This window comes from Numenius arquata, chromosome 13 (genome assembly GCF_964106895.1).
Source record: "Numenius arquata chromosome 13, bNumArq3.hap1.1, whole genome shotgun sequence".
In the NCBI taxonomy this organism is placed as follows: Eukaryota; Metazoa; Chordata; class Aves; order Charadriiformes; family Scolopacidae; genus Numenius; species Numenius arquata.
Window position 1 is genome coordinate 10840440 of NC_133588.1, and position 25862 is coordinate 10866301.

General features: G+C 44.9%; 1 protein-coding gene across 1 annotated transcript in view; it reads right to left on the reverse strand.

Annotated features, from left to right (window-relative positions):
- The window catches only part of SPG7 (SPG7 matrix AAA peptidase subunit, paraplegin), a 33090-nt gene extending 7520 nt beyond the window's left edge, over positions 1–25570 (reverse strand). The window contains exons 1-12 of the mRNA XM_074157887.1: positions 25026–25570; positions 23432–23534; positions 22028–22117; positions 16968–17218; positions 15822–15961; positions 13015–13117; positions 11542–11667; positions 11055–11217; positions 10123–10296; positions 4166–4290; positions 2843–2945; positions 1694–1804 (exon numbers count right to left, since the gene is read on the reverse strand). Of these exons, the coding sequence (XP_074013988.1) occupies positions 1694–1804; positions 2843–2945; positions 4166–4290; positions 10123–10296; positions 11055–11217; positions 11542–11667; positions 13015–13117; positions 15822–15961; positions 16968–17218; positions 22028–22117; positions 23432–23534; positions 25026–25151 (1615 nt within the window). The 5' untranslated portion in view covers positions 25152–25570. The remainder of the gene's footprint in view (positions 1–1693; positions 1805–2842; positions 2946–4165; positions 4291–10122; positions 10297–11054; positions 11218–11541; positions 11668–13014; positions 13118–15821; positions 15962–16967; positions 17219–22027; positions 22118–23431; positions 23535–25025) is intronic.
- Between the last annotated feature and the right edge of the window lie 292 nt (positions 25571–25862).

A 25862-nucleotide genomic window follows, 5' to 3' on the forward strand; every position in this document is an offset into this window, starting at 1 on the left:
AGCCTCCGTGGACTCAGCAGGTTTCCTCCCTCACTCCCAAGAGACCTGACTTACTGACTGCTTTCTGTTCCCAAACTAAGAACACAATGGGGACTTACCACAGAGAGAAGTTCTTACTCCTCCCTTACAGCAACACAAAGCTTTAAGGCTGACAGGGCCTCTGGACTTGCAAAGTTCTCTTTTGATTCCACACCACTCTTATTAAAACCAGAAGCTTATAATGGAAAGCACAGTAATATCTTCTTTCAAGAAAAGCTTTTATAGCAACTGAAATGCCCTCTGGATTGTGAAACCCAGAAGTGTTCCTATTACATGGCAAGGGTACATTTAATATATGGGCCTTGAGAGTTGTTTGGGGCCTTTTAGACTTAATCTACAAAAAATAGCCAGGTCCTGCTAATACGAAAGAATCCGATTAAGCAACAAAAAGACTTGATGGCCTCCTACACGCCACAGAGCCTTAGTGAAGCAAGTCAGCTTGTCAGCAGTGAAAATGCTGGAGCCCATGCCCTGCGATGCCCCACCACGTTAATCCCAGATATCGCTTCTGCTACACATCCCCTGTGGCCTTACTTGCTTTTTGCCTTATCTCCCAAATCTGGAGAACTAAGGCAAGGGTGGAATTCAGAAAGAAAAGCCAAATGACTCCCTACAAGTTTGGTGCTTTCTCTGCTGCAGGTGGGAAAGTAAAGCACCTTTGCTCTGGCTGATGAGGACTTCTGCGTTACGAGAGCTGTCTTGCTGTCCAGTCCTGGGAGCTGCTGAGTAGTTTGGGCGTTATGCAAGTGTGGCCACAGTTACCCAAAGCACTCCAAGGGTTTTGTTTTTAAAAGGCAGATGAAAGTGTCAGGAATTTGCTCAAAAGTCTTCACTTAAAATGAGGAATTGTTTAAGCATTTTCTGATAAAGTAAACACTCAGGACTGAATTCCAGGATCAGGAAATAACTGACCCAGTACAAACATCCTGTTCCACACGCTCTACTAAGAAAAGCGCAGAATGCCAGTCTGTTTGCCCAGGCTCAGTCCCCAGCAATGACACTGCAGCCTGGAAGCACTTAAGTGTCTGATTATGAAAACCAAGGCTCGACTAGAGGGCAGTTCAGACCCCAACCCACCAGATTCAAATCCCTCAGGTGAAGTCAAGAGTTCTGGGAACTTTTTCCCCTCTCTACAATATACTGCTACAGGGTAATCTCCAGAGGTTCCTCTGCTGGCAATCGCACAAGTGACAGGGAAAGGCTGACAGGATGTTCTCAGAGGGAGAAGAACAGTGCTCTACTGTCTTTCAGTTTATTCTGCCAATTCATCAAAGCCCGGGCTTTGAGACCAAAAGAAAAATCTCTTATTTCTTGCTGTTGAGGATGCGTAGCCTATTTGCTATTCATGTTTATGTAGCAGGTGTTCAGAGCAGCAAGAAAGACCCAGAGATACTTCCACTACTTTTTTTTTTTTTTTTAAAAAAGCTTTTTAAACTAAAAAAGCCATACAGATTTGGATTCCCCTCTACTGTTTTGCTACTGGCCCTTTTCCCTGAGCTACTGGTTCAGGCTGCCAGCAGATTCAGGAACATGGATCCATTTGAGATCTTGTTCAGAGAACTTTCTGTGATTATGGCATCTAAGATCTTCAGGACAGAGGACAGTTAGTGATACAGACTAGTTACACAGCAACAGAAATGGCTGGGTCACTTACCCGCAATGACTCTTTCCACAGCATACTCAAAGTTGGAAGTATCAATGGATTTGTGACCCTCTCTAGCGGCATGAAGAGCAGCTTCGTTACATATATTTGCTATGTCAGCTCCTGTAGGCGAGAGTTTACAAGAATGACACTGGATTTGTTACGTGACAGATTTCAGAGGACAGAAGAGGCAAGAACAAATCTGGAGAAAGACCTAAGGAAGTCAAACAGCCTGCACTTTTTTGTTCTTTGGGAACAGAGAGCAAACCTAGTTCATGGTGTTTATGTTGGATTTGAACAATACAACTGCCTTGGCAATGAACGCTGTGTTGCCACACAGAGGACAGAGTTCAGCAATCAATTAACAAGGCTAAAGCCAAGGCTGGCTCTCAGCAACAGGGGAGTGGTGTGGGCAGTCTGGGTTGGCATGGGCTGCTGCACTGTTCATGCAGCAACCGCACAACCTCTGTGTGGAAGAGAAGAAACATCTGTTCTGAGTTTGTGTGTGTGGGTGATGGTGGCGGGGGGCTGCTGAAGGAAGTCACGAAGAGGCAGTGTGCTGGGGCCTGTTAGAGGGGAAACCCAGAAAGGATATTCCAGGAACTCCACATAAACAGGAACTCTGGAGCCCCTTGCTCAGCACTGTTTCAAACTCCCAGGGACCTACTCTGGAAACAGGCTCAATGCAGGAGCCAGGCAGAGTTGTTCAAATTCTACTCTGACCGACCAAGTAATTGCTATTCATTCCTCCTATCGCTTTCCTGGTAACATATATCAACTTAAGAGTCTTTCCCCTGAAAGCCAACATCTCATGCTCAACAAGAGCTTGGACAGGAGCATGAGCAGTAAGTGGTTCCTCCCCTTAAGAATTAAGAGCCCAGGCATTGTAGAGGTGTATTTTCCCTACCCCCACACCCTGCTAGTCCCAGAAGTTTCAGAAAATTGAAAATAGCTGTGAACAATTGCTCATCACAGCTCCATTCACCAGGGAGCTGGTTAGGTTCCCACTATTTCTATAGAGATGAGGAAGGCTTGAAGAAAAAAAAGCCCTTTAGACCAAAATACCCTGTTAAAACTAAGCAACCGTGAAGCTCCAGGCTAAACTGCAGAACTAGCATAGAAGCAGGCAGAGCAGCCCCACAAGGACACAGCATATCATACCACTGAAGCCCGGAGTCAGTTCAGCAAGGTGCTGCGAGTAGAAGCTGGCATCTTGGATCAGTTTGAGACCCTTCAGGTGCTGCTCGAAGATCTCTTTTCTCTCCTGTAAAGAACACAGAACACCTGAGCCCTGCAAACCCTCCCAACGTGGCAGCTTCCAGGCGCAGCAGGGAGCAGAGGAGCAGACCTCTGGCAGCAGGGACGGTGACATTGCCACCAGAGGGCAGGGCTGTCCTTACAGTGCTTTAGTGCTACAGGAGCCCTGATAAACACCCAGCTCTCAAATTCAGAACAGATGTATTGAGGCTTACCGTGAGTCACTGCTTTCTCTCTCAGAGCCACTCTCCCCTCCTAACTTTCACTCTGATCTGTCTTAACTTTTCTCTTACTACAAAAGCACTCGCAGGAAGGAGCTCCAACTGCCTCTACCTGCTCCCTCACACACTGCATAAGAAAATCATACGAAAACCGCATCTACGAGCTACTTAGTCTGCGACCATTTCCCAGACGAAGGTGGGGGTGAGATGACGGCTGGCAAGTAGCCAAGGAGTGAGTCATTCAGCTGGTCCAGGAGATCCTGATTAAAACAATGAGCTCAGTTGCCAGGGTTTTTCCCCTTCCTCCTTCAGGGCAGCTGCACAGTTCATGCTTCCGGTGCCAGATTGTATCAAGCATTTAAGGTATTTTAACTGAAAACTCTGAGGACGCCAGTAAAGCACAGATGGGAGAAGAAGAGCCTGTGCTGGCAGAGCAGACAGATCTTTACTGCAGCTGAGCCTATTCCCAAAACTCTGCTACAAATGTCAACACAGCAGACATGGAAGACTCCTAGTAAACGGATTTAAAAAGCATTCAGAAGGAGAAAGTCACTTAACAGGCTGCCTAAAGGAAAATGAAGAGCCTTACAAGGATAGTGAAGACAATAAACCAAAAGAACAAATGATGCTCGAGGCTCATGACAATTTCAGCTGTCACACAAGCCAACTTGCCAATTAGGTGGTTCCCAACTTCCTGGAGAGAAGACACAAACATCGTTCTGCATCTGCATAGCAAAGAGAACCTCACAGAAGAATTCACTGCCAAAGCTCATACCAGAACCGAGCCACTTAAAAACAGTGAATTGTTATTTCAGAAAAGTGACTAACTGCATTAGCATGTCAAATCCTTGATTTAGAGCACATAAATAAGAATAAAGGCAAACAGAAGCTTACCATCTCTATCTTCTCCAAGCTCAGCCTTTGCCAGGACACTGAATCACCAGCAAGGACCAGGACACCTTAGTCATTAGCCTTAGGTAAGGACCGAGCAGTAGGTGGAATATACCTGGAGTGTTGGAAGATCAATAAAGATGTGCCTGTCAAGCCTCCCAGGTCTCATCAAGGCATTATCCAAGACATCGGCACGGTTTGTGGAAGCCAGCACTATGACATGATCTGTGGTCCCCATTCCTGTAGAAAAACAAGCAAAAACAAAGGTGAAGGTTTTCAGCATCGCAGGTACTGCATTGCAAGCATACAAAGGGACAGGGCAGGATGCAGAGAATGTCTCCTGCAGCTTTATCCGAAGCCAGAGGGTGTTTACAGCATCCCTTGGGGCAGCTGAGGCTGAGAAAACGTCCTCTTCAGCAAGTAGCACAAGACAGGAAGGAACCTCCCAAGTCACCCAGGCCAGTCTCTGGTCATCACAGACACTCTGAAATTCCCTTTTCATTTACTTAATAAGCCTTGGCTTAGAACTACTTCCCCCCCCTCTTCCTTTTGCCACATTTAGAAATTGCTCCAACTAGAAACCAGAACAGAATCTCTCCATTCTGATGAGTTAGGAGATACCTTCTCACCCCCAGACTTAAGTCAATTCTGTCTCCTTTAGCTCCAGGTTGTACAAGCAATGTTTTCTAGCTGAAACAGCCTTTCCTTCCCAAATATTTCTGTGGGAAGCCCTGTCAGCCTTCATTTACTTTTGGCCTTCAGTCACAGATAGGACACCAGGATCATTAAGGAAGGGACAGGCTTTTTTCTGACCAACTCAGGTTAATGCAAAAAGACAGGACACAGCCTTGCCACCCAGCAAGGGACATGTTACAGCATGATTTGATCGTTGTCTTCTCACTCATCTTTTATCACTCAGAAGGCACCCAGGCACACTGCCGACCAGTGCAAAGACCAACCCTACAGAATTTACACCACAGACATGTAGGCAGACACAAACCGCAACCAAACAGCTTTGCAGCAATCATTAGCATACACTAGCTTAAGCCACAGTCAGAGAAGGTTTTGTCTCCAGGTCTCAAAGATGAAAGGAGAATCAGGATTTACAGGCTTCACCAGAGCAGCCTGCAGTATGGAGGCATCAAAGGCAGACAGGGCTTCCTGGGGAAGCCAGAGCACCAGCAGCTGGAGGAGGGCAGAAAGGGGCAGGCAGTTATGCTGCTTGGGTGGGGAGCCAGAGATCATGTTTAATCACCAAACCACGCTGCTTATTTATTACATTCCACCAGGTGCCCACAGGCCCCTGGGTATGAGTCACCTGCTTACAGCAGATTCAACAGCCCTGGCATACAGCAGCCTTCCCAGGGAAAGGACACGTTAGTCCCATGTGCTTCCTCCTCTGCCAAGTCACACGCTGCAGAGAGGCAGCTTTAGGCACGTAAGCTGGGCGAGTTTCAGCTCCCTCCAGCGCCACCAGAAGAGCTGCCAAATGTGTCAGCGCACAAGAGCTCAGCAGAGAGATTAAGGTTACAGGTAAGTCAGAGGACTGGCTCTGTCAGCTTGCGCTATAGCAAACCTCCATTCTTCCTCCCTGCAGGATGCTGTCTAAATAAGCTCCCGGAGAGGATGAAGCCGGCCATTCTTCAGGCATGTATTACACTGCACTTTGGAGTGTGATAAATAAGCGGAGGGACTGGCAGGCACTTGGGGGATAGCAAGCTTCATTCACACGGCAGGATTAGACGGCACAGTACATTATCTGCTTTGCAGCTGGGAAAACTCTCTTAAAATAGGTCTATTAGAAGAAATATAGAAAAAAAAAAAAAGAACATTCTCCTCACATCAGCTTCTGCCCCACTTGCTCTCAAGCCTGCATCCCAGTAGTGTGAAACACTGCTTCAAGAGATCTACAACTGCAGCCTCCAATTTATACTGCTGTTCCCAATGCAACATCACCTGGCATGTCACAGGCTTTGGCTTCCACAGGCAAAGATCAGCCAAAGGAGCAGTCCACAAAAACAACACCTCAGTCACATTTAACAATTTAAAAACAGCTCTGAAAATTTAGCCTAAAGAGAGCCTTCATATCTACAATGTTTACAAATGAAGCCACTTCAAAAAGGAAAGGGAAAAAAAGAGTCCACTTGAACTGCCAAGTGCTCTGCTCCCCACTGACATGGAGCACATTGCTTTGATGGGCATCTCATCTGCATTATTACACTGTGTAATTCTCTAGCCATTTGTTCAAAAGCCTTTTGGACATCATCTGCGAACAGTATCATTGAGATACAGCCACCTCTGTGAGGGAAGCCTCGGGGTCAGAAACTTGCATCCAGCACAAATCAGGGAAGCGGCCCTGTCTGAGGCCTTCAGGTGAAGAGCTGCTACCAAAAGATGTCCTGCATTTTCATTCACAAAACACAGATCAACCCAGGACAGTCAATCTCCTCTCAAATGCATTCAGAACAGAGGAGATATGTGGGTCACATTCCTCTTCCGCTTGTTTGCAGTTTGTGAGGGAAGATTCACTATTCAAACCAGGCACCTGTTTTGACAAAGACTGGAGTACATGTGTCACACTGGTTTTAAAAACAGCTTTTGTACATACAGGCTCCCTCCAGTCCCTCCCCTTCTCCCACCAGACTCCTGATGCTTCCAGAACACGAACAAAGCTGTCAGAGTGAAGGAAACCAAGGTCTCTTGCAGGAAGAGCACTACAATTACTTTAAAACCTGCGTACCAGAATTACCGAGTATCAAACTGCACATTCATCCCATACAGCTTAGCATAATGGCTTTTTTCTGTGTCCTCATCCTCCAGCCTGCAGAGCAGGTTCCATATAGCTCTGACCCTCCTTTTCTTCCTCTACCTTACCTCTGAGTAATCTCATTCGAACACGCAAATTCAACAATCACCGCTGATGACTCACAGATCTACTTTTGTGCGTGATTTTTTTTCAAATTAATAGCTAACTCGATTCTATGGTGTTGCCTTGCAGAACTCCAACCATCAATTTAAGCTAAAGACAGCTAAAACAGAGCTCTCAACCTTCCATTTCAAGGCTTCCTCATTACAAACACGCACCACTCCTCCGCTTGTGCTTGGGTACAATGGTTAACCTCCTAAAAAACCTTATTCACCATCATCCTCAAAACTATTTTGCCATGATGCACACAGCACTTCAGCGTTCGTTTAGGTAACATGCCCAGTTAGATAACATTTCAGTAACATGTGCCAAGACCACTGCTTAGGAGTACAAGCCAACAGTAAGTCCGTGTTTCTTGTACTAGCCTGACAGTCCTTGCCAGCTGTCTCCCAATTTGACATTGTAAACTCCTTGGGCTATTTTTTTAAGCACATGTTTGATATGCACTTAGCAAAACGAGGGACTTAGTACATGATCTGTGTAAGACACAAATAAATAATGAGACAGTATAAATTTAAAGATAAACTAGGCAGCACACAACAAAAAAGGGACTAATAAAGTGCATATTGAGGATAATATTTACCTTCTAAATTCACTTTTCAATAGAGTTATACCCTAATTTCTGAATTGAGACTCACCAAGAAAACACTCTAGAAACCATGCCTAATTTCTACAGACTAGAGGAAATCAGGCATTTTCATTTTTGGTATAGAGATGTGGATTGTAGACATTCCTGAACAGACAGATGGGCCTCCATTTAATTCAATGTTAACCTGTTGCCAGCTCACCATACAACTGTCAGGAGAGAAAAACCCAACCAAGCCAGGACTGATGTTGTGTGTTACTACTGGCCTTTTCTGTTGAGACCATCTACTATACAGATACAGCTGTAAACAGTTATATTCACTCCAAGGATATTATGTGCTTCGCCAAGCTGCCTGAATTCGTGCATCTGCAAAGTCCCAGGGAACTGCATGCATGTATTTAAGGTGATTTCTGGAATCTATGTAGCATTTTGTGTTTCAAGGGTGTTCCTCTGATAACCAGAATTCTATCTGGTTTTTTAGAAACTACTTAAAGCTCATTCCTCACCTTCAAAAACTTCATGGCACTTGTGCTGAGGCAGAGAGAGGTCTGCAGGGTCTCTGCAGAGCAGGACCACTCTACCCTGCCTGTACCATGCTGTGCTCCTGCTTACAATTTCTCCTCCTCCTGCAGCAAGGGCAGAGATCCAGAATTACAGATCATCTTGCGTGCAGTATGAAGGAGCATCTACCCTTTGCTGAAAGCATTTTTACAAGTCCCAGCTTCTCTCTTTGAAAAGGGAGGGTTGACTCCAGAGCAATCTCTAGAAGCAGCCTTGCTGCTGAACTGCAGGACGTGCTCTGCTTCAGCAGGGCTGCATCCTCATTTCACTGAAAACATGCCATAAAAAAGCAAGTAGATTTAACCCCCAAGGTCTGGAGAAAGGGGGATGCTTTTATTGCAGGACAACTTTTTAATTTTTCTTCTGAAGAGTGTGATGAGACAACAAGTGTCACAGTCAAGGGAAAAGGTGGCTCTGTCCCAGGAAACAGCAGACAAACACTCCCTGATGGGCAGGCAGTTAGTTACTCCTTACCCTGCTCTGCAATAATGAGATTTAGCAACAGAAGCGTTGCAAGTTGGGTCAGTGCTGCGGGCTTGGACAGAGTTATGACTAAGAATAACCAAAGGATGATTCTTTTTGGCACTTGTGTGAAAGTGTCTGAGAAAAGGGCCGATCCCAGATGCAGTACAGCCAGAAACCAGCCAGAAGCATGGCATTAAACCCGGGCTTGTTTGCAAAGCTCATCTCTCTCAGTTTAGATAAGGATTCTATAGTCAGGCAGACAACGTGATAAGTCAAAGGATGGGAGAATGGATATATTACATTGCTTATGTCCCTCTGGGACAAATAAACTTTAAACCTTAACAGGCTTTAAACCACTACCTGTCTTAGATGGAATACAGCAAGTATTCAACAACATTTAATGGCCAGCTGGACCTAAATGTTACCCTCTACAGAGAGCAGTGCCCTTGCTGCCAATTCATTTTCCTTTGGTTCCCCAGTACTGTAAATAATTCTTCTCCAATTGCCAGTGGGAAAACATACTCCCGAACTGAAGCCATTTACTACAGTAAGAGTCTTTGGGGTTGCTGCCCTCTGCCAGCCATGATCTCTAATGCACATTTTCTGTTGATTTTATTAGCAGGTGGATGCACACATGGCTATTGGTGCAAACTCACTCTGGATGTGACACTATACTCTGTTCTGACTCAGGGTCTTCAGTAGAGTCACAAAACCAGTTGCCTCCAGCATTTTAAAATTTACTAGATTTAGCCCCAAACCCTTAAAAGCCTATATAAATACCTAGGTTTCAAGAGAGTTACGGAGATAACTTAGTCACAGCCGATACTCAGAGATCTGTTCTGAGCCCAATTACTTCCTTAGGCACCATCCGCTCTGGAGAAGTCCTGTCTAACTAAGGGACACATGACGAGAGAGATGCTACAGTGCCTCCAGAAACAGGGACTGATGGTGGGGTACATGGGTTCAGACTGGTGCTCAAGGAGACCCCTAAGGGTTCTGCAGGAAAGCCTGGATCAGTGTGAAGCAAGTACTGAGCACACAACTTCCACAAACCCTGTGCTGAACAGCAGCTGCTGCTGCTTTTCCTCTGTACTCAGTACAGCAGCTGGTGAAGGGAAGAAAGAACAGAGAAAGGACCCACTTCAAGTGAGTGATACGACGACCTCTGAAACCAGGGCAAAGCCAGCCAAGGCAACACTTGTGTCCACATAGGAAAAAAACATCCTGACTTTCAGGGCCACAGTCCCTTCATTAAGCAGAAGCCCGAAACACAGTTATCACTTGTCATACAGATGGTCTTTTAGCAAGGACATGACCAAGCTGTAGTTCTGGGCTTAGTCCTGAACAGGCTGCAAAGTGCAAGGTAGCCTTGTCCCAGGGAAGAGGGGAATGAGATTTACATCAATGCAATTGTAATTACTTCAGCAAGAAAAGAACACTAAAGATGCATGGCAAGTTCAAGTGGGGAAAAAAACAGCTTGGATCTCTAAGGTGATAAGGGCCCAACTGCTGAGAGGCAGAGAGAAAAACTGACCGTCCATTTCCACCAGCAGCTGGTTTAAGGTCTGCTCCTCCTCAGCATTGGCAAAACCAGATATATTGGTTGAGCGCTTCTTGCCCACAGCATCAATCTCATCGATGTACACGATGCAGGGGGCACGAGCCTGGGCTTCTCTGAAGAGGCTCCGAACTCTGGCGGCTCCAAGACCTATAGGGGAAGGGAAGAAGAAATAAGCCTCGTAGCTAAAATCATTAGCAAAGCTGGAGAGCAGCATTACTGGTCCCAACAAGATATATGACAGTCCTTCTCTCAACACTCCTGGCACAAAGAAATGGCCACAGAACTCATACATTCAGTCTTTAGGCACAGCTCCTTCTGGAGCATGCTGGCTTTTAACCGAGCTCCCAAAACTGCAGGGACTCCTACAGGTGCTGTAAGAGGAGCTCTGCTCCCAGCTCCTGGCATGAACTCCTGTTCCTTCCACAGGTCAGAAGCAGAAATATCAATCATTTTCCTGCACACTGACCCTTATCAGGTCTCAAGAGATCTAGGAGGAAGGAAAAAAAGGAGAAAGAGGGAAATCCCAAGGCACAAAGAGGCCATACTTTCCCCACCAGCCAAGAGCAGCAGAAAAACCATCAACATTCTCACACAAGGAAGGAAGCCTCAGTCAGTGGCTTTAATAATAGGTACAGGAAGTCAGAGATAAGGTTTTCAGGTGAAGAACCATGCATGCACCCTGTCAGAAAGAAGAAACTAGCAATTCAGAGGGCGTGCATTTCAGATACTACATAATTAAGTACTCTCTATCACTGAAAACCTTTTATATTTTCAGTAGAAACCTCCAACTCATCCTCCCCATGCAGACAGGCTAAAATTCTGCCCTTAGCAAGAGGCCCAGCCAGCACCCTCCAGCTCCACAACAGACCAAGTAACCTCCACACCCTTCCTCCCAAGAAGCTCACCTCCTATCACCTCCACAAACTCAGAGCCTGCCATGGCCAAAAAGGGCACTTGTGCTTCTGTAGCCACTGCCTTTGCCAGCAATGTCTTTCCACAGCCTGGCGGTCCAAGTAACAAGGCACCCTTGGGCACTTTAGCCCCAAGCTGAAGGTAGCGTTCAGGACTCTGAAAGAAGAATGCAACTCTGTCAGATCCACAGCTCACATGAAGCATCTGCACAAGAATATGGCCTCCCAGAGCTTGCCCCTACTGTTTTCAGCCTGAGCATCTCTGTACTGCTAACGGGAGCAGCTACATCTGCATTCCTGTTATGGAACTGAAAATACAGAGATTGAGTCATGTTGATCACTGCATAAAAAGCCATCGGTTTAAATAAACAGAGGTTGCTGAGTATCATGAAGGATGAAGAGAACATACTCTCCTCCCCGGGTCAGCCATCTATCCCAGAAGACGGGTAGCAAACACTTATTTTGTTCTACTTGAATATACCTTTAAATAGTCCACAAATTCTTTGACTTCCATTTTCGCCTCATGCATTCCTGCTACATCCTTGAAGCCAATCCCTTTTCCAGATTTCCCATCCACAATGGTGAAACGAGCCATTTTCAACTGGTTCTGTGGAAGGGAGCACAAGTACTGAAATTATGCTCTGACTCTGGACAAGGCAAGTCTGGAAAGGCTGTTTGCTATACTTTGCGAGAGAGCACAGCACAGGTATAAGCTGCCCCTAGAAAAAGACCAGACAGCAATATTTATTAAAAACATGCAGAATGCCCAAAATCTTATTTGGGATCTTCTCCCTGATTTCTAAATGCTCTGATCCTTAATACACATGGGATAAGTATAGTTCCGAGAAATACGTATTGATGGTAAATAACTGCCAGTGGTAAATAATTACCAACAATGTCTTGTAAATGTATATAAACAGACACTTTGCACCACTGTCCAATGCTGCCACTGGTTTCTACTGCAACACAACCCAGGGACAGAACTGTAGGTTCTTGAATTTGAACAGACACCACATTTCAGTCTCCTGGTGTGTGCTAAGCCACAGTGACAGTCAAAACAAGAATTTAGTTAAACGCCATACTTGTAACTGCTCATTATGCTCTACTGAAAACAGCTACTCAGGAGAAGAAAGTTTATAGCTTCTCAGGCCTCAAAACATCAGCTTATCCAAACAAAGAGTTAAACACGCAGGGCCTAGCTGTCCCCAATTATGCAAGGACAGAATCTTGTCCTCAAGGCCCTCATTACTCAACATTTTAAAAGATTATTCTTCTCTGAGCAGCTGCATCCCTTTGTGTGAAGAGAATCCCAAAGCCAGAAGAGAACTGCAGAGGAAATTGAGTGGGAAATCTAACAAGCGACTGAATTCACCATATTTTCATCCCCAGATCCCTACAGTCAATGGCAGGGCACCCTGGGCTGATTTCTACAGTTTCATCAGCTGATCCAGGCAAGGGTGGAAGAGGGAAGGAGGAGATTTGACTGATGTTGCAAGTGAGGCATGTGGCATAAGCAGAACAGGCCAACACATAATGAAATCCAGAATCTGAACATATTTTATAAATTGAGAACTCATTTTGCAGAAAGCAGCAATTCCTACTTCTGGCTGTATGGGAGGCATATTGGCAGGACCCAGTGAAAAACACCATCTGCAGCTGCAACTCATTAACAAGCTTTGAAAATAGCAGAGCAAACTGGACTGTAAATTCACTGAGCTCAGCCCTTCCTGCCACTGGGGAAAGAAAGGGCCTCAGTTAAGGCCAGTTACTGTACAATCTACTAAGATGATCAGGACAGGAAAAGATGCAAGAAGTGTCAAGACTGGAGAGTCCTTGGCACCAGTTAATTCTCATTCTGCATTTGACTTTGCTGGGGAAAGGAAAGGAGATCAGGCCAGCAGAAGACAAGACTACCCACAGGCTGCAAAACAACATCAAGACCCAGGATACTTACAAAGGCGTTGAATCCTCCTACCCGGCTTGCAACCCGAATAAGGCGGAAGATGCTCCACAGCATGGACACAGCCACAAGTGTCACTATCAGGGAAATGACATCACTAAAAGGACAAAACCAAGACAGGTACAAATTGCAAGTTGTCGCCAAACACTTCTAAATATTACTCAACACGTAGATATTTTCACTCTAAATGTCCTGACATTCAGGTGATAAGCAGACACTACTAAGAAAATGGAATTTTTAGAGGTTTTTATATACATATAAAACCCCAAAAAACTCAATTACATAACCTAAAAAGTTAAACAGAGGACACTGGCAAATACTGCTTACAGCTGTGGAAGAGATTCGACCTCATCATCCCCTTCAAAGGCACTTCTACTCATAAAACAAATGGGACCTTCAGGCAGTCAAATCACAACCCGAGCAGAACCCGGTGGGGCTGGAAATCCACCCATAGGGAGCTCACTGCAGAAGACCTGCATCTGGCAACGCTAGGGAGATTCCAACTCCCCTAATCCTGGTAGAAATCCCACTGCAGGTCTCCCTTTAAGAGGCTGCTCTATCTAGTCTGGTTGGCCCTCCCTGTCAAGCCTCTCAGAAGTCCTTTATGTCAGAAGGAAGTACAACAGCAACTAACACCATCAATTTTCTGGATCCTTTGTGATACCAATTGCGTTAGGAGGGAGATGAGGAGCAGAGGTGGTACGGCAGATCTAATACAGTCACGAGACAAACACACCGAGGGCAAATAACCTGTGAGCTCTAAACAAAGGATGCTTTGAATAGGAGGAAAAATGATCGTATGTCAGATGACACGTTGGTATTTGGGGGACCCTGTCCTGCTTCACACACCTGTGAAATCATCTAGTCTCACCACACTTCTGTGTCTTATCTTTAAACAAGGAATGTGTGTTCCATCTCTCACAGACGGATGATTTACTGAAGCAAGGGGACCAGCATGTGTTATATACCCAGCTGCATTTCTTCCTTCTCGGTCAGAGCAATACTGGAAACTAAAAGTCACCTTCGATTTGTCAGCCATGCAAACTGGATTAATTCTGAAACACATCAAATGCCCACATCTTAGAGCAAACTGAATCCAAGCTGCAAGTGCTCTGCACCTCACAGGTTCAGACTCCAGACTGAGACTCTGACATCTCCAGAGAGTCCTCAGACCCTACAATCTCTCTTAAAAAAAAAAAATAATCTCTTTTAAGGGGCAGGGGAAGCAGCTTGTGTTTGTGGCTGACTACCTGTTCAGTCTACTCTTCCTGTTATATGCAAGTTTGAAAAAATTGGCAAGTTCTGAATTTCAACTAAAGGTCTCATACTGCACGATCAATTAAAAGAAGTTTACCTTCATATAAACCACGCATTAAAAATGTGCAAATATTGTTCAGAGGACAAGTAACTAGACAAAATCCAGTTCGGGTATCCAGTCATGTATGAATATAACTTTTGTTTCGCATTTTGGTAAGGTGTCTAGGAGGAAGAATTACACATTGTGTGTGTAATTCTTCCTCCCAGACACCTTACCAAAATGCGAAACAAAAGTCATGTTTCCTAATTCCATCCCTGCCTCCAGTGCTCCAAACCCTATGAGCTACAAGAAGCAGATGACGCGCTCTGCGTTGTGCAGAAGCAGGTGATCAGGCCATCTCGGCAGATAGCATCATGCTGCTACAGTTATCTGTTGTCAGGAATTGGGATTTCACTTAGCAGACAGGACTTCTGCACTACGTCTCTCTTTTAGCACTTTAGAATCAGCAATTAGTCAAGAGCTCTCCAAATGCCAGAGTCCCTCCCCACACTTCTGGAAAGCATCTTTCTCCATCACTGTAATGGCCACCAGCGATGGAGGTGGACTTGTTCGATAGCCCAGTGAGTCAGCTTCACAGCTCTCTTTTTGTACTCTGGACCCCATAAAACCTGCTTTGCCAAAACAAGCTGCCGGTCTTAACAGAAGGGCAAATAAGCTACATCAGCAGCAAATGACCACAAAACATTAGTACATCACATGAAAGCACAGAATAAAGCCTATCCAGTGCCCTGTAGTCTTTTGACAGATCTTCCCTCTTCTCCCTCATAATAGCTTATTTCAGTATTAAAAGCTTTGAGCATTTTTTTTTTTTTTTTTTAATTTAAGCAAAGGATCTTGGGTTTAGGTAACAGAAAAGGGATGAAAGTTTAATAGAAGCTCTCCTCTCACTGAGATTTTGTATGCTAGCATCAAAGCTGCTCTGCTCAGTATGTGGCTCACAGCTGGAGCGAGCACCAGCGCAGGCTGTCCTCTGATCTACAGCTGTTAGAGAAGCAGGCCAAAACTAGGTGTTTATTTTTACAGACTGAACAACCACCCCAGGCCTTCCTCGAAGCATTTTAACGGGGGAAGGCTTGCTGCACCACCAGCATTCTCCACAGACCAGGGTGTAACACCACTTGTTGAATCAGGATTTCTATCACACTCTGCACTTGAATAATTGATTATAAGGACAAAAAGTGCTCAGCTGTGCAAGGACGCACAGCAACTGACGCAGACTTTCCTCAGACTTGCTAACACTGACCTGAAACATTTTGGTCTGCTGCAGTTCCACACACTTCCTTGGGACCCTCACTTTTGAAATATTAAGGTACATCTAAGAGCATGCCTATTTCTGAAAGATGGATTAAGTGCTCCAAAACTGGGACCACTTTTTTGTTTTCTATTTATAACAACAACATTTAGTTGAAAGGGACTTTCCTCTCCCAGTGAGGGACGTTGTCACCAATGTAAGATCAACACTAAACACAAATTTATATCATACTTTCCATAAAAGCCAGGATGTTTGTAGGAAACAGGGATTCTCTCTCTCTCATCAATATTCAGCTCATCCTCCGCAGCTCTCAGCTTCTCTTCAAACTTGTCAATGTTTGCCACCCGCATTGTGTACAAGAGGGTAACGTTCTGGGGACATGCAATCAAAAGCAGCATGTAAGTATTGTAGTATAAAGATACAGTAACGAACAGAAGTGCACAACATGGACAAGTTAGATAAAAATAAGCCTTATGTTACATTCTTTGATACTACATCAATGGACGTAGATAACTGACTAGATAACTAGGGGTCCAAATGAACTTAGGAACACCTCTAGTCTTTTCAGCACCTCATGAAAGCATAAAAGTCAAGGACTAAGTCTCAGCTCTCTAGAAACAAGGAGATGCGGCAACTTTGTAGACAAGCTGAAGGATGCAGTTAGTATTATAAACCCAGTTACACTGACACCTTGGGCTCAGGCAAAATTTTGTACTATATACGGAAAACCACATCACTGGGAAGGAGGTGCCTTGGGCCCCACTCAGACTTTTTAGATCTTGTTTCTGTATCTTTGTCAGAAATTAATTTCATCCAGCAGCTTACAAATGGATCGTAAGCCACTGAACAAAATGGGATCTATCCAAGAACAGCATTTTAATCTCTCGAGTCAGTTTCTAATGATTCTTATTGGCAGCTCCTGGAAGTAAGCATGTGATCAGAGGTTGTTTTGTTTCCACTTTGGAAGATTTAGTCAGGAAGTCTGATGGAGTTTGACAGAACACATTAAACTAAAATATAAATAGGAGAAAAATTTTGAAACAAGATCTAGTAGTAAGAGTTTACAATCTTCTAGATGCCTTCTCATGTGTCAGACTGAGCCGGTAAGAAAAAACTACTGAATTTTTCCAGACGTTTAGACATACTTAAGATTTTCTTCCAGGCCATTATTAATTATTTTTACAATTTAAAATAAGTCTTAGTTTCCAGGTTGATATGAGTAACAAAAGTCCCCTGAACTTAAAATACAAGAAAGAGAAAAATTAACGAACAGCAAATTTACCAGTTAAGAGTTTTACAGAACGTACATTAATGAATTCAATTCTTTTCAGCAGGATAATCTAAAGTCATTCATTCCAACCGTAGAAAGTCACTCACAACTTGTCCATGCGGAGTTCCACCTGGGTGCAGATAAACTTCCACAATATCACTCTCCGGCACCACTTCGATTCTCTGGACCTCCCCCTTTGCCAGCATCTCATTCACAAAGTAGTTCCAGGAAATGCTGGTCCCTTCTCTGTTCTCACTGACCGTGAATCGAAACATCAGCACAATAAAGGTTATGATGAGGAGTGCCCGTAAGCGTTCAAGATGCATCTGATTTTCCCTCTTCCTGCGTTTCTCATCCTCTTTAGAAAACAAGATATCAGAGGAAAAAAAAAAAAAAAAAAAGATATGAGCATATAATTGTGGAGCTTTCTGACCCAAAGAAGGGACAATTAAATGGCAAAGATTAACACAACAGTACCTTCTTGGGTTTTTTTTGTTGCATGTTTGGTTTCTCCTGAAGGAGTACCCTCAGAAGCAGTACCTAACTTGCACCGCAGAGGCAATTTTCTGTCTTGGCTCACAAAGGAGGTTGTGTGACTTGCCCAAGGTTATGCAAGGGAGTCAGTTTTGGGACTGCATGACATTCCCAGACCCTCCTGGCTTCTAGACTGTCCGACCACACGGCCTCAGCTGTACATATGAAACAGCACCAGGTCAAAAGCCTGCTTATGAAAGCACAGGCACTCAGATATAAACTTAACAGTTGCCCAGAAGGAGGCAATTTTTGCATCCTACTAGCCAGCAAAAAATCTGCTTGCATCACATTACTGAGGCTGTATTCAGCTGTTCCCCAGTGCCCCAAAAGCCATGCAGTGAGGCACTGCATACACAAATTACAGAGAAGATGATGGAGGATCACCTCATTTGCTTTAATTGTTGCTTCAGTAAGAGGAGGAATTGAAGCATCAGTGAGCCAAAGAAAGCCCCTCACTTCCAGAAGTTATTGCTGTTTGTACTCAATCTCAGACATGTTCTGAAGAGCTCTGGTCAGCATTTCCTGTTTTAAGGCAATCTAATCCTGGCTCAGGAGCCTTCAGATGGTCGTAGTCCACTAGACCCATTACAATCCCACCAAATGTCATTCTAATCTAAAAATGAGAGATTATCTCTCTTGCCTGGCCTAATGTGGACATAGGCCAAATAAATAAATCAGACCCTTGTTGCTAATAAACAAACTCAAGAATGGCCACAGCCTACTTCTATGGAACATGCTTCTACGCTGCCTCATCCTCAGGTTGTTGCTAACATATCCACGGGAAAGTATCAGGAGTCACAGTGAGACTGGTAAATCACACAGCACAGTATTATAAGAGATAATTGCTTCCTGATGAGCTCCTGATCTGCTGGCATCCTGTATCACAAGACCAACAACACTTCCACTACCCCAAAAAAATACCTGCATTTGCAGTAAATCTGAAATAGCATAGGAGACATGATATGCAGCTTACCTATGCATATAAATACACTGCAAATCAATCTCACAGTCTTAACAAAATTACACAGATTTTCTCCCATGCTATTAAACTAACCTCACGTTTAAAAAAAAAATTGATAACTTGTCTACATTAAGGATCAGTATCAAAGAGGGATTACCATGCTAGATGTGCTTCCCCCCACCATTACTGCATTAGTGACATACCAAAGTGATGACATGAGAAACAGAGATGGTTCACTTCAAGTATTTGCCACCAAACCTTTTTTTTTTTTCAGACTCCCAACATTTATTGCACTGCATAGGCAAACTTAAAATTCTGTGGTCTGCAAAGGACTGCCACAGCACAGTTCAATGTCAACTGCTAGCTAGTGTTTGAGTTGTTAAGATGACAACTAATATCTCCTCCTCTTTCCAGTCACATGTGGATGTTCTCGATATATAATTTAGCACTTGTTCTTGATATACGATTTAACATCAATAGCAACATGGCATACATAAATACTATTCTACACCCAGAAATAAATTAATTCTGCACCACTAGACTGCTAGTGCATCTGCCTGCTGCAGCCCAGATTAGATTTATTTGCAAATTCATAACAAATGTTCTGACACTAGCATTTATCACTAGCCACCAATTAGACCCTACACACACTGCAACAAAACCAAGGGACAAACATATGACCGAGTCAGATGCTAAAAAAAGTACTCTGTCCTTCAGATACACAGCATCATTTTTCACTCGTTTCCTAGCTCTGCTCCACATTTAACAGGAAAGGCTTGTTCCTAAATAGAAACAATGCAGCTTTTCAGATAAGGTCATAATTTCAAAAGACAGTGACAAGCTCAGACTCTGCGTCCAGCCCATTCACTTTGTTCTTCAATGCCATCTCCTCATTTCTGTGTTATCTGCTAGATCCAGCTTTATTAGAACAAAACAATTCATCACAAAGCTGCAGGATGACACCCACCATAGTCTTATTAAAGAAAATTAAAATACAGTACGATAGAGGCCTTAGTTTGGACAGTATCCTGAAAAGCTGAGCAAGTTCTAAACAAAAATTCTATAGAAGAAAGAAATGACTCTAGAAAAGTGAGTACTGACAGAAAGAAAGTCCATCTATTGCTACGCAAGTTCCTTGGAGTTGTCAAGAGTCAACTATTGCTAAAGCACTTTTCTGTATTAAATTTCAGACAAAGTGAGGAGACATATAATATGTTCTAAAGCAGACAAAAGTGAGGATACCATCACAAAAAGATCACCACAGGGTAAAAGCTGGCCATTAGATACCGTGACACAAACAACTTCTCCAGTTTCTAGGAATTAGACTTGTCTAGGACCTTTAACCTACAGCTGAACACTTTCAGGAAAAAACACCATTTCTAGAAAGCTAGAAGACAACACAAAACTTTCCTCTACTCTGCATTTAATTAAGGACAAAATCAATCTATTTCTAAGCTTATGTAAAGTATGACTATCTTTACAGTATAACATTCATATTGCACTATAAGCTACCCCACAATATTCAGTAAATGAGAACCAGTAACTCAATGTGACACTTGCAAGCAACAGCTGTGGGAATACTTCCAGCTTTTTAGTCTCAAAAAGCCTCCATGAAGCAATGATTTGCCATTAACCCCAAATCTGAACTCTCCGATTAAAATCTTGCAAGGGCTGCAGTGACAGTTTGAAGAGTTCTTTTTAATAATTACTGCAGAGACGAGTATTCCCCTGGAGACATGGGGTAGCATTCCACCTCCCAAAGTCAAGCCATCCATTAATCACAAGAGAAAAGAGGCCACCAAACACGGCATGTAACTGTTTACTAATTTTAACAGCTACAATACTTCAAGGCACTGTGCTCACAGTCACCCTGTGTGGTCTTGCAAACACCGAGGGCCCCAACTTCAAGGTCCTGACTAACTTCCTTAACAAGAATCTGTGATAACTGCACTCACATCCCATTGAAGACTTCAGCCCAGTTAAATGGATGAAACAGACAAAGCCACTGCTCTTGCCTTAAAGAGACTGCGTGCAATGACACAAGTCAGGCTAAAAGTCACCAGAAGCTGACTGCTTTTACTGCAAAATTTAGTTAGTCCAAGAGGATCCAACCATTGTGTTAAAGCACAACAAAGGAAAAGCCAAGCTACTACATTATCTGATGACACCTAGGTAAAAGCTTATGATGTAATTCATAAAATTATATTACAACCTGATTTCAACATGATGCTAAGTGCCTTCCAACTCACAGTACAAAGGTCTGGAGCCTGCCAGCTACAGAAGGTTTATCCCTCACTCAACGGCCCAGAGAACAAGCAGTACAACAGGCAGCCACATAAATTCTCTGAAGACATCACCATCCTCTGCAAGCATCAACTAATGTCATAAAGTGAAGAAAATGATGAGGTCTTTGTAATACTTCTAAAAGCATTACTGATGAGACAGAGGAATGAGACCTTCACCTCGGCCATTTCTGACATCTTTCTTAAACTGCCCCACCAGGCCCGCAGATCCAGGATGTGCCATCAGTTGTAGGACTTCAGAGCTAAAAATCTACATCAGAGTCTGAAAACACGCCTTATCTGGGGCCTAAAAAACCTTTGCACGTACTTCAGTTCTTGGGAGGCTGGAGGGAAAGAGCATGTACTCACAAAAGAGCAAAGAATTTTCTTTACAGAAGTGGAAGAGTCAAATTACAGTTTTTAAATGGAATGCAGCTGTTGTCAATCTACAAATAGCAGAAAGTTCACAACAATACCAAGACTTGAAGGGACACCCACAAACCCACTCATATTTGAAAAATGTTTGGTGAAAACCTACTGGTAGAAGACGACAGTGCCTCCCACATGGATCAGAACACCGTCTGTCAGGAGTTACGCAAAATTTTTGTCTAGTACACTGAAGTTATTCCCCTGTACCCTCACCTCACATTACTGTCATTAAATTCCTCACCGCCTTAAGCTTAAGGTACAGAGAGGGCACTCCTCTACTTCTCAGCATGATCTGGCACACCATGGGGATCCCCAAGTTCCAGAACACGTTTAGCGAGGTAAAATTAATTTTCAAAAAGTCCTGCACAACAAGATGCCTGGGGCTTAGGCAGTATAACACATGAAAAAAACAGTATCTAGGAAGACTGATTTAAACAAAAATTCTGAGCAAGTGCCATTAGTAACACAGCTATGAACTCATTAAAGAATCTATATGTAACTTTGAGCTCTGCAAGTCACTAGAAGTAGAGACACATCCGCAATGAAGGTAAAAAAATAAGAAAAAAAACCCAGAATCCAGCTTAAACTTGATTAACTAAATTCAGTTCTTTAAGTCAAAATTCTCTACAACAAAACCTCAAAATCAAACCTCAGTAAATACTACTGTTTCACTTTGTAAAGCGGCAAAACTAGACAAACATCAATGAAATTATTTGTACAGGATGCAAAGCAGCACAAAAAAAGAATCAGTTTCATGATCCATCTTAAGACTTAGTATTCCATCATCTAAGCCAAAGTATCCCTTCAAACTTGTTCTTAGCCATAGGCTTGTAGACTCACAGGGACAGGCTTACAGTACTTAAGAGACTGAAACATTAAGGTGGATCTTCCACACTATCCACCCCTACCCACCCCCACCCCCCAATTAGTTTCATTAAATATCTTTTTGGCACATACATACCATCATCCTCCTGTGAAAGTTTCTTTTTGAATCCTCCATTCTTCTGGTTACTCCCTTGAGAGCTTGAAGTAGAAAAGTAGTGAGTGCTACCTGCAGGCAAGCAGAGTTCAGGAGTTACTACCAGAAGACCTCAGGAGACAGGGAGAGAGGGGGACTGAGGACAGCAGAAATACATGTCAGCTCAAATGCAGAGAAAGCAAAGCTCCACATCACCCAAGCACGCAGCTTCCTTCGTGTGCCAAGGAAACAGGACAGCCAGAGGGGATAATGGGAGAGACAGGCTCCTTCAGCTTTCCTTATATAATAATATATTTTTTTTGACAAGCCAATCAAAATATGGCTTTGTTCAGAGATAATTTTAATGTGGCAAAGAAAATAATTTGAAGAAATTTCTTCAGTGTTGAAATATATACACATTTCCCAAGGCATAAAACCATAGTTAACACTGGTATGCTCAGTTAAGAACAGCCTCACACTAGGAACTGCAAATGCTTACGAAAGGAAATGTACGTACTGGAGTTAAATGCAGGTTTCTCAGAAAATGCTGTTAGGATACTGTAATAAAAGCCAAGAAAGTAAGGCTACAAACAGTAAGACTCAGTTGCTGCTACGAAACAACTAGCAAAGGCTTTTTCACCAGGAAAATGCAAAAAGTTCAGAAGGAAAACTGACTCAAGGACAGCAGCTTCCATTTCCCATGGTCTTTCACGAAGGCTCCAGCAAGAAGAATAAGCCCAGAAACTGGACTGCTTGTCCCCTGCCAGTTCTACTAGGGGATTCACTGCCATTTAAAAGATTATGCATATATATGTTTATTTTAACTTAAAAACTCTCAAAGGTAAAGCAGCCCCAGCTCACCAGGCCCACACTGGCCAGTTTTGTTCAAATCTTAAAGGCATCAGCAAACTCATCTTCCCAATTTGAAGAGAGTAGCAAGAAGAATAATTGCCTTTGTTTTACATTTCTGTGCTTTTGCTCTGAGAACTCAGGTAACATTTTCTGACATACACTTTTAACTTGTTCCAACACAAAGCTTCCAGCAAGGTCATATGATGCGATTTCTGACAAAGGTGAATGACGCTGTCTTCTTAGACTTTGCTAATGAGGCACAGAAAGATTTTCTACTTTAAAGGCTGCTAATTTTTAAATTAGCTTTTAGGTCTAATGACTCAAGCGTTTACTTAATCACGCTGAGCTCCTTGTGGAAAGGTGCCATTGTTTATCCCTGCCACCAAACAAAAACTTAGAACCCCTGTAAAAGGCACACAGGCCCCAAAGCCAAGAATAGAACAGCTTTATTTCAGTTTAAGGAATGCAGGCAGTAAAGGTAAGAAAAAGTCAACGCTTTTACTAAATAAGACCTTTTCCCCTCCTCTACCTGTACAGTTGCTCTTCGGGACTCACCTAAGAGATTCCAAAGCCTGACTGGATCACGAATTATGTGTTGTTTCAACAGGACTCCATGGAGACCTTGATGTGTGGGGGAAAGTGTTTGTGACAGAAGGCTCTGAGAGGAAGACAAAGAAAAAAGAAACAAAGACAATTGTTGGAAGGGTAGTGTGACTACTTACCCTTTCTGTTTTCTGTGAGATTAAGACTTCTAAACATAAAAATATTGGGGGCACATTGAAGGACCTTCAACTGGAGACTTGAATATTACTTCCTGGTTGTGCTGTGAACTTGCCATGTGGCTTTGAAGATGCTGTTTATAACCCAATTTAAATAAAGTTTTAAATTGAAATGCATACTCAAAACAGTTGAAAATTGTATCTTTTTCCTCTCTGCATCTCTGCTCTTCACTTTAAAGATACGTTGGATGTCAGTTCTTAAAAATGCACCCTCCCACAAAACGAAGTCTTAAGGACTACTGCTTTGTAATCCTGCTGCACAGCAGTAAGGACAACACAGCTATTTCCCCGTGGTAATTCAGCACTAATCCTGCAGTTTATATTCCCATTTAAAGGTAACTTCATAAAATTTGAACTGATGTGAACTAATACCTTCGCTGAACACAAGTCTCTGGTGTGTGATCCCTGTCTCACCATCTCTCTCTACAGCAGAGGCACAAATTTCTGTGCAGCAAACCAGACAGGGACACTGACTGGGCTGAAATCCCTCACCCTTTTTCCCTGGTTTGCTGGGTAGCAGCATGACAGTTGTGCTGGCTCGAGATGGTAACCTCTTGGAATCGATACTTTCTAGAACAGAACAGCTTAGACTAGTTTAAATTGATCACATAAAAGCCAGCACAAAGCAGTCCCACAATTGTTCTTCCTCCATTGCCTACTTGGACTGCCAGTGCTTTTTCACTGCACTGAAGAAAAACACAAAACAGTCTTAAATCATGTTGGAGGCTTAGTTTAAACAAGAACCTCGCCTTCTGCATTAAGGGCTGCATTGAAGAGCCCTGTGACACCAGGTGGGGAAAACACATTTGTGGCACACACCAATGTGGTGGGTGCTTATATCACAAAAGATGCAAAGAGTCAGTATGAATAAAGTTAGAAAAAAAAGCCTTTAAACAACGTTTTCTTGCTTGTGAGAGCCTAGGCGTTCTCTTCATATGGTATTTCTCCCAAGTTACTGCTATATAGGAGTGAAACGATGGACCTGCGGGATGGCCTAACCAGAGAAACCTTCTAAGGTAAGCCCTGCCTCGAAGCAAGAACGCATTTCACCACCATAAGGGCTGACCCAGCTCCTCTACCTTCGCCTTGCCTGGTGCTCCGGCCCCGCAGGCACAGCACCCCGAGGGGCCGGGCTCTCCCCGGGGGGACGCTGCCTGCCTGGGGTCGGCTCGGAAACGCCGAACAGGAGGCGAGGGGGACCGTGAGGCGGCGGCCCCGGGGTACCCCGGCAGGGCCTCCCCGCCCGGCGGCCCCCCTCCCTGTGCTCGGCCCGGCGCTGCATTCCCCGCCGCTAACGGGGGAGGCGAGGCCCCGCCCCGAGGCCAGCCCGCTCCGCTCCGCGGGCCCCGCCGCCGCCGCCACCCCGTTACCTGCAGGCCGCCTCCCGCGCCGAGGGGACCGCCGCCGGGCCGCGGGCGAGCCCGGGCCCAGGCCGGGGCAGGCCGCCGCCAGCAGCTGCAACGCCCCCGGAGGAGCAGCAGCCGCAGCAGCGCCATGATCCGCCGGCCGTCCCGCTCCGCCTGGAAGCCTCCGAGGGGCGGCGGGAGCTAGCGAGCGCTGAGGGGCCGCTGAGGGGAGGGCCGGGCCGGCAGGCCGCTGCGCCGGGAGCTGGAGGCCTCAACGGGGACGGAAGTGCTAGGTGAAGGGCGAGCGGCCATCTTGGAAAGGGGCCGGCAGCAGCGCGACTGCCATGCCTCAAGATGGCGGGCGCAACCCCTGGCCCCGCCCCCGGCTGCCGTTCCGCGCGGGGGCTGCCGGGCCGGCCCGCCCTGTTACCGCGGCAACGGGGAATCCCAGCGCTCGGCAACCGTCGGGCCCGCTCCTGAGGCCCGGCCCAGCCCAGCCCAGCCCGGCCCCGCCGCTCGGCTTCGGCCAGGCCCACAGCCCGCCCAGCCGAGATCCCCGCGGCCTGGCCTTGTCCCGTCCCTCGGCTCTGCCTTGGCCAGGGCCCAGCCCAGTCCAACCAGGATCCTGCGGCCTGGCCTTGGCCAGCCCCCAGCCCCCGCAAAGAAGGCCTCCCTCCGCAGAGGAGCCTCAGGCCAAGGTCTGCCTGGCCGAGCGCCCTGGAGCAGGCGGCCCCCACAACCAGGCCTTGTGCAGCGCAGGCAGGTCCCTCAGCCCGGCCTTGGCCAGACTCCCCCAACATTTAGATTTTAGAACAAACACCTGGGAGGAGCGAGCAGGTTCCTGCAGGCACAAGAGAGGCT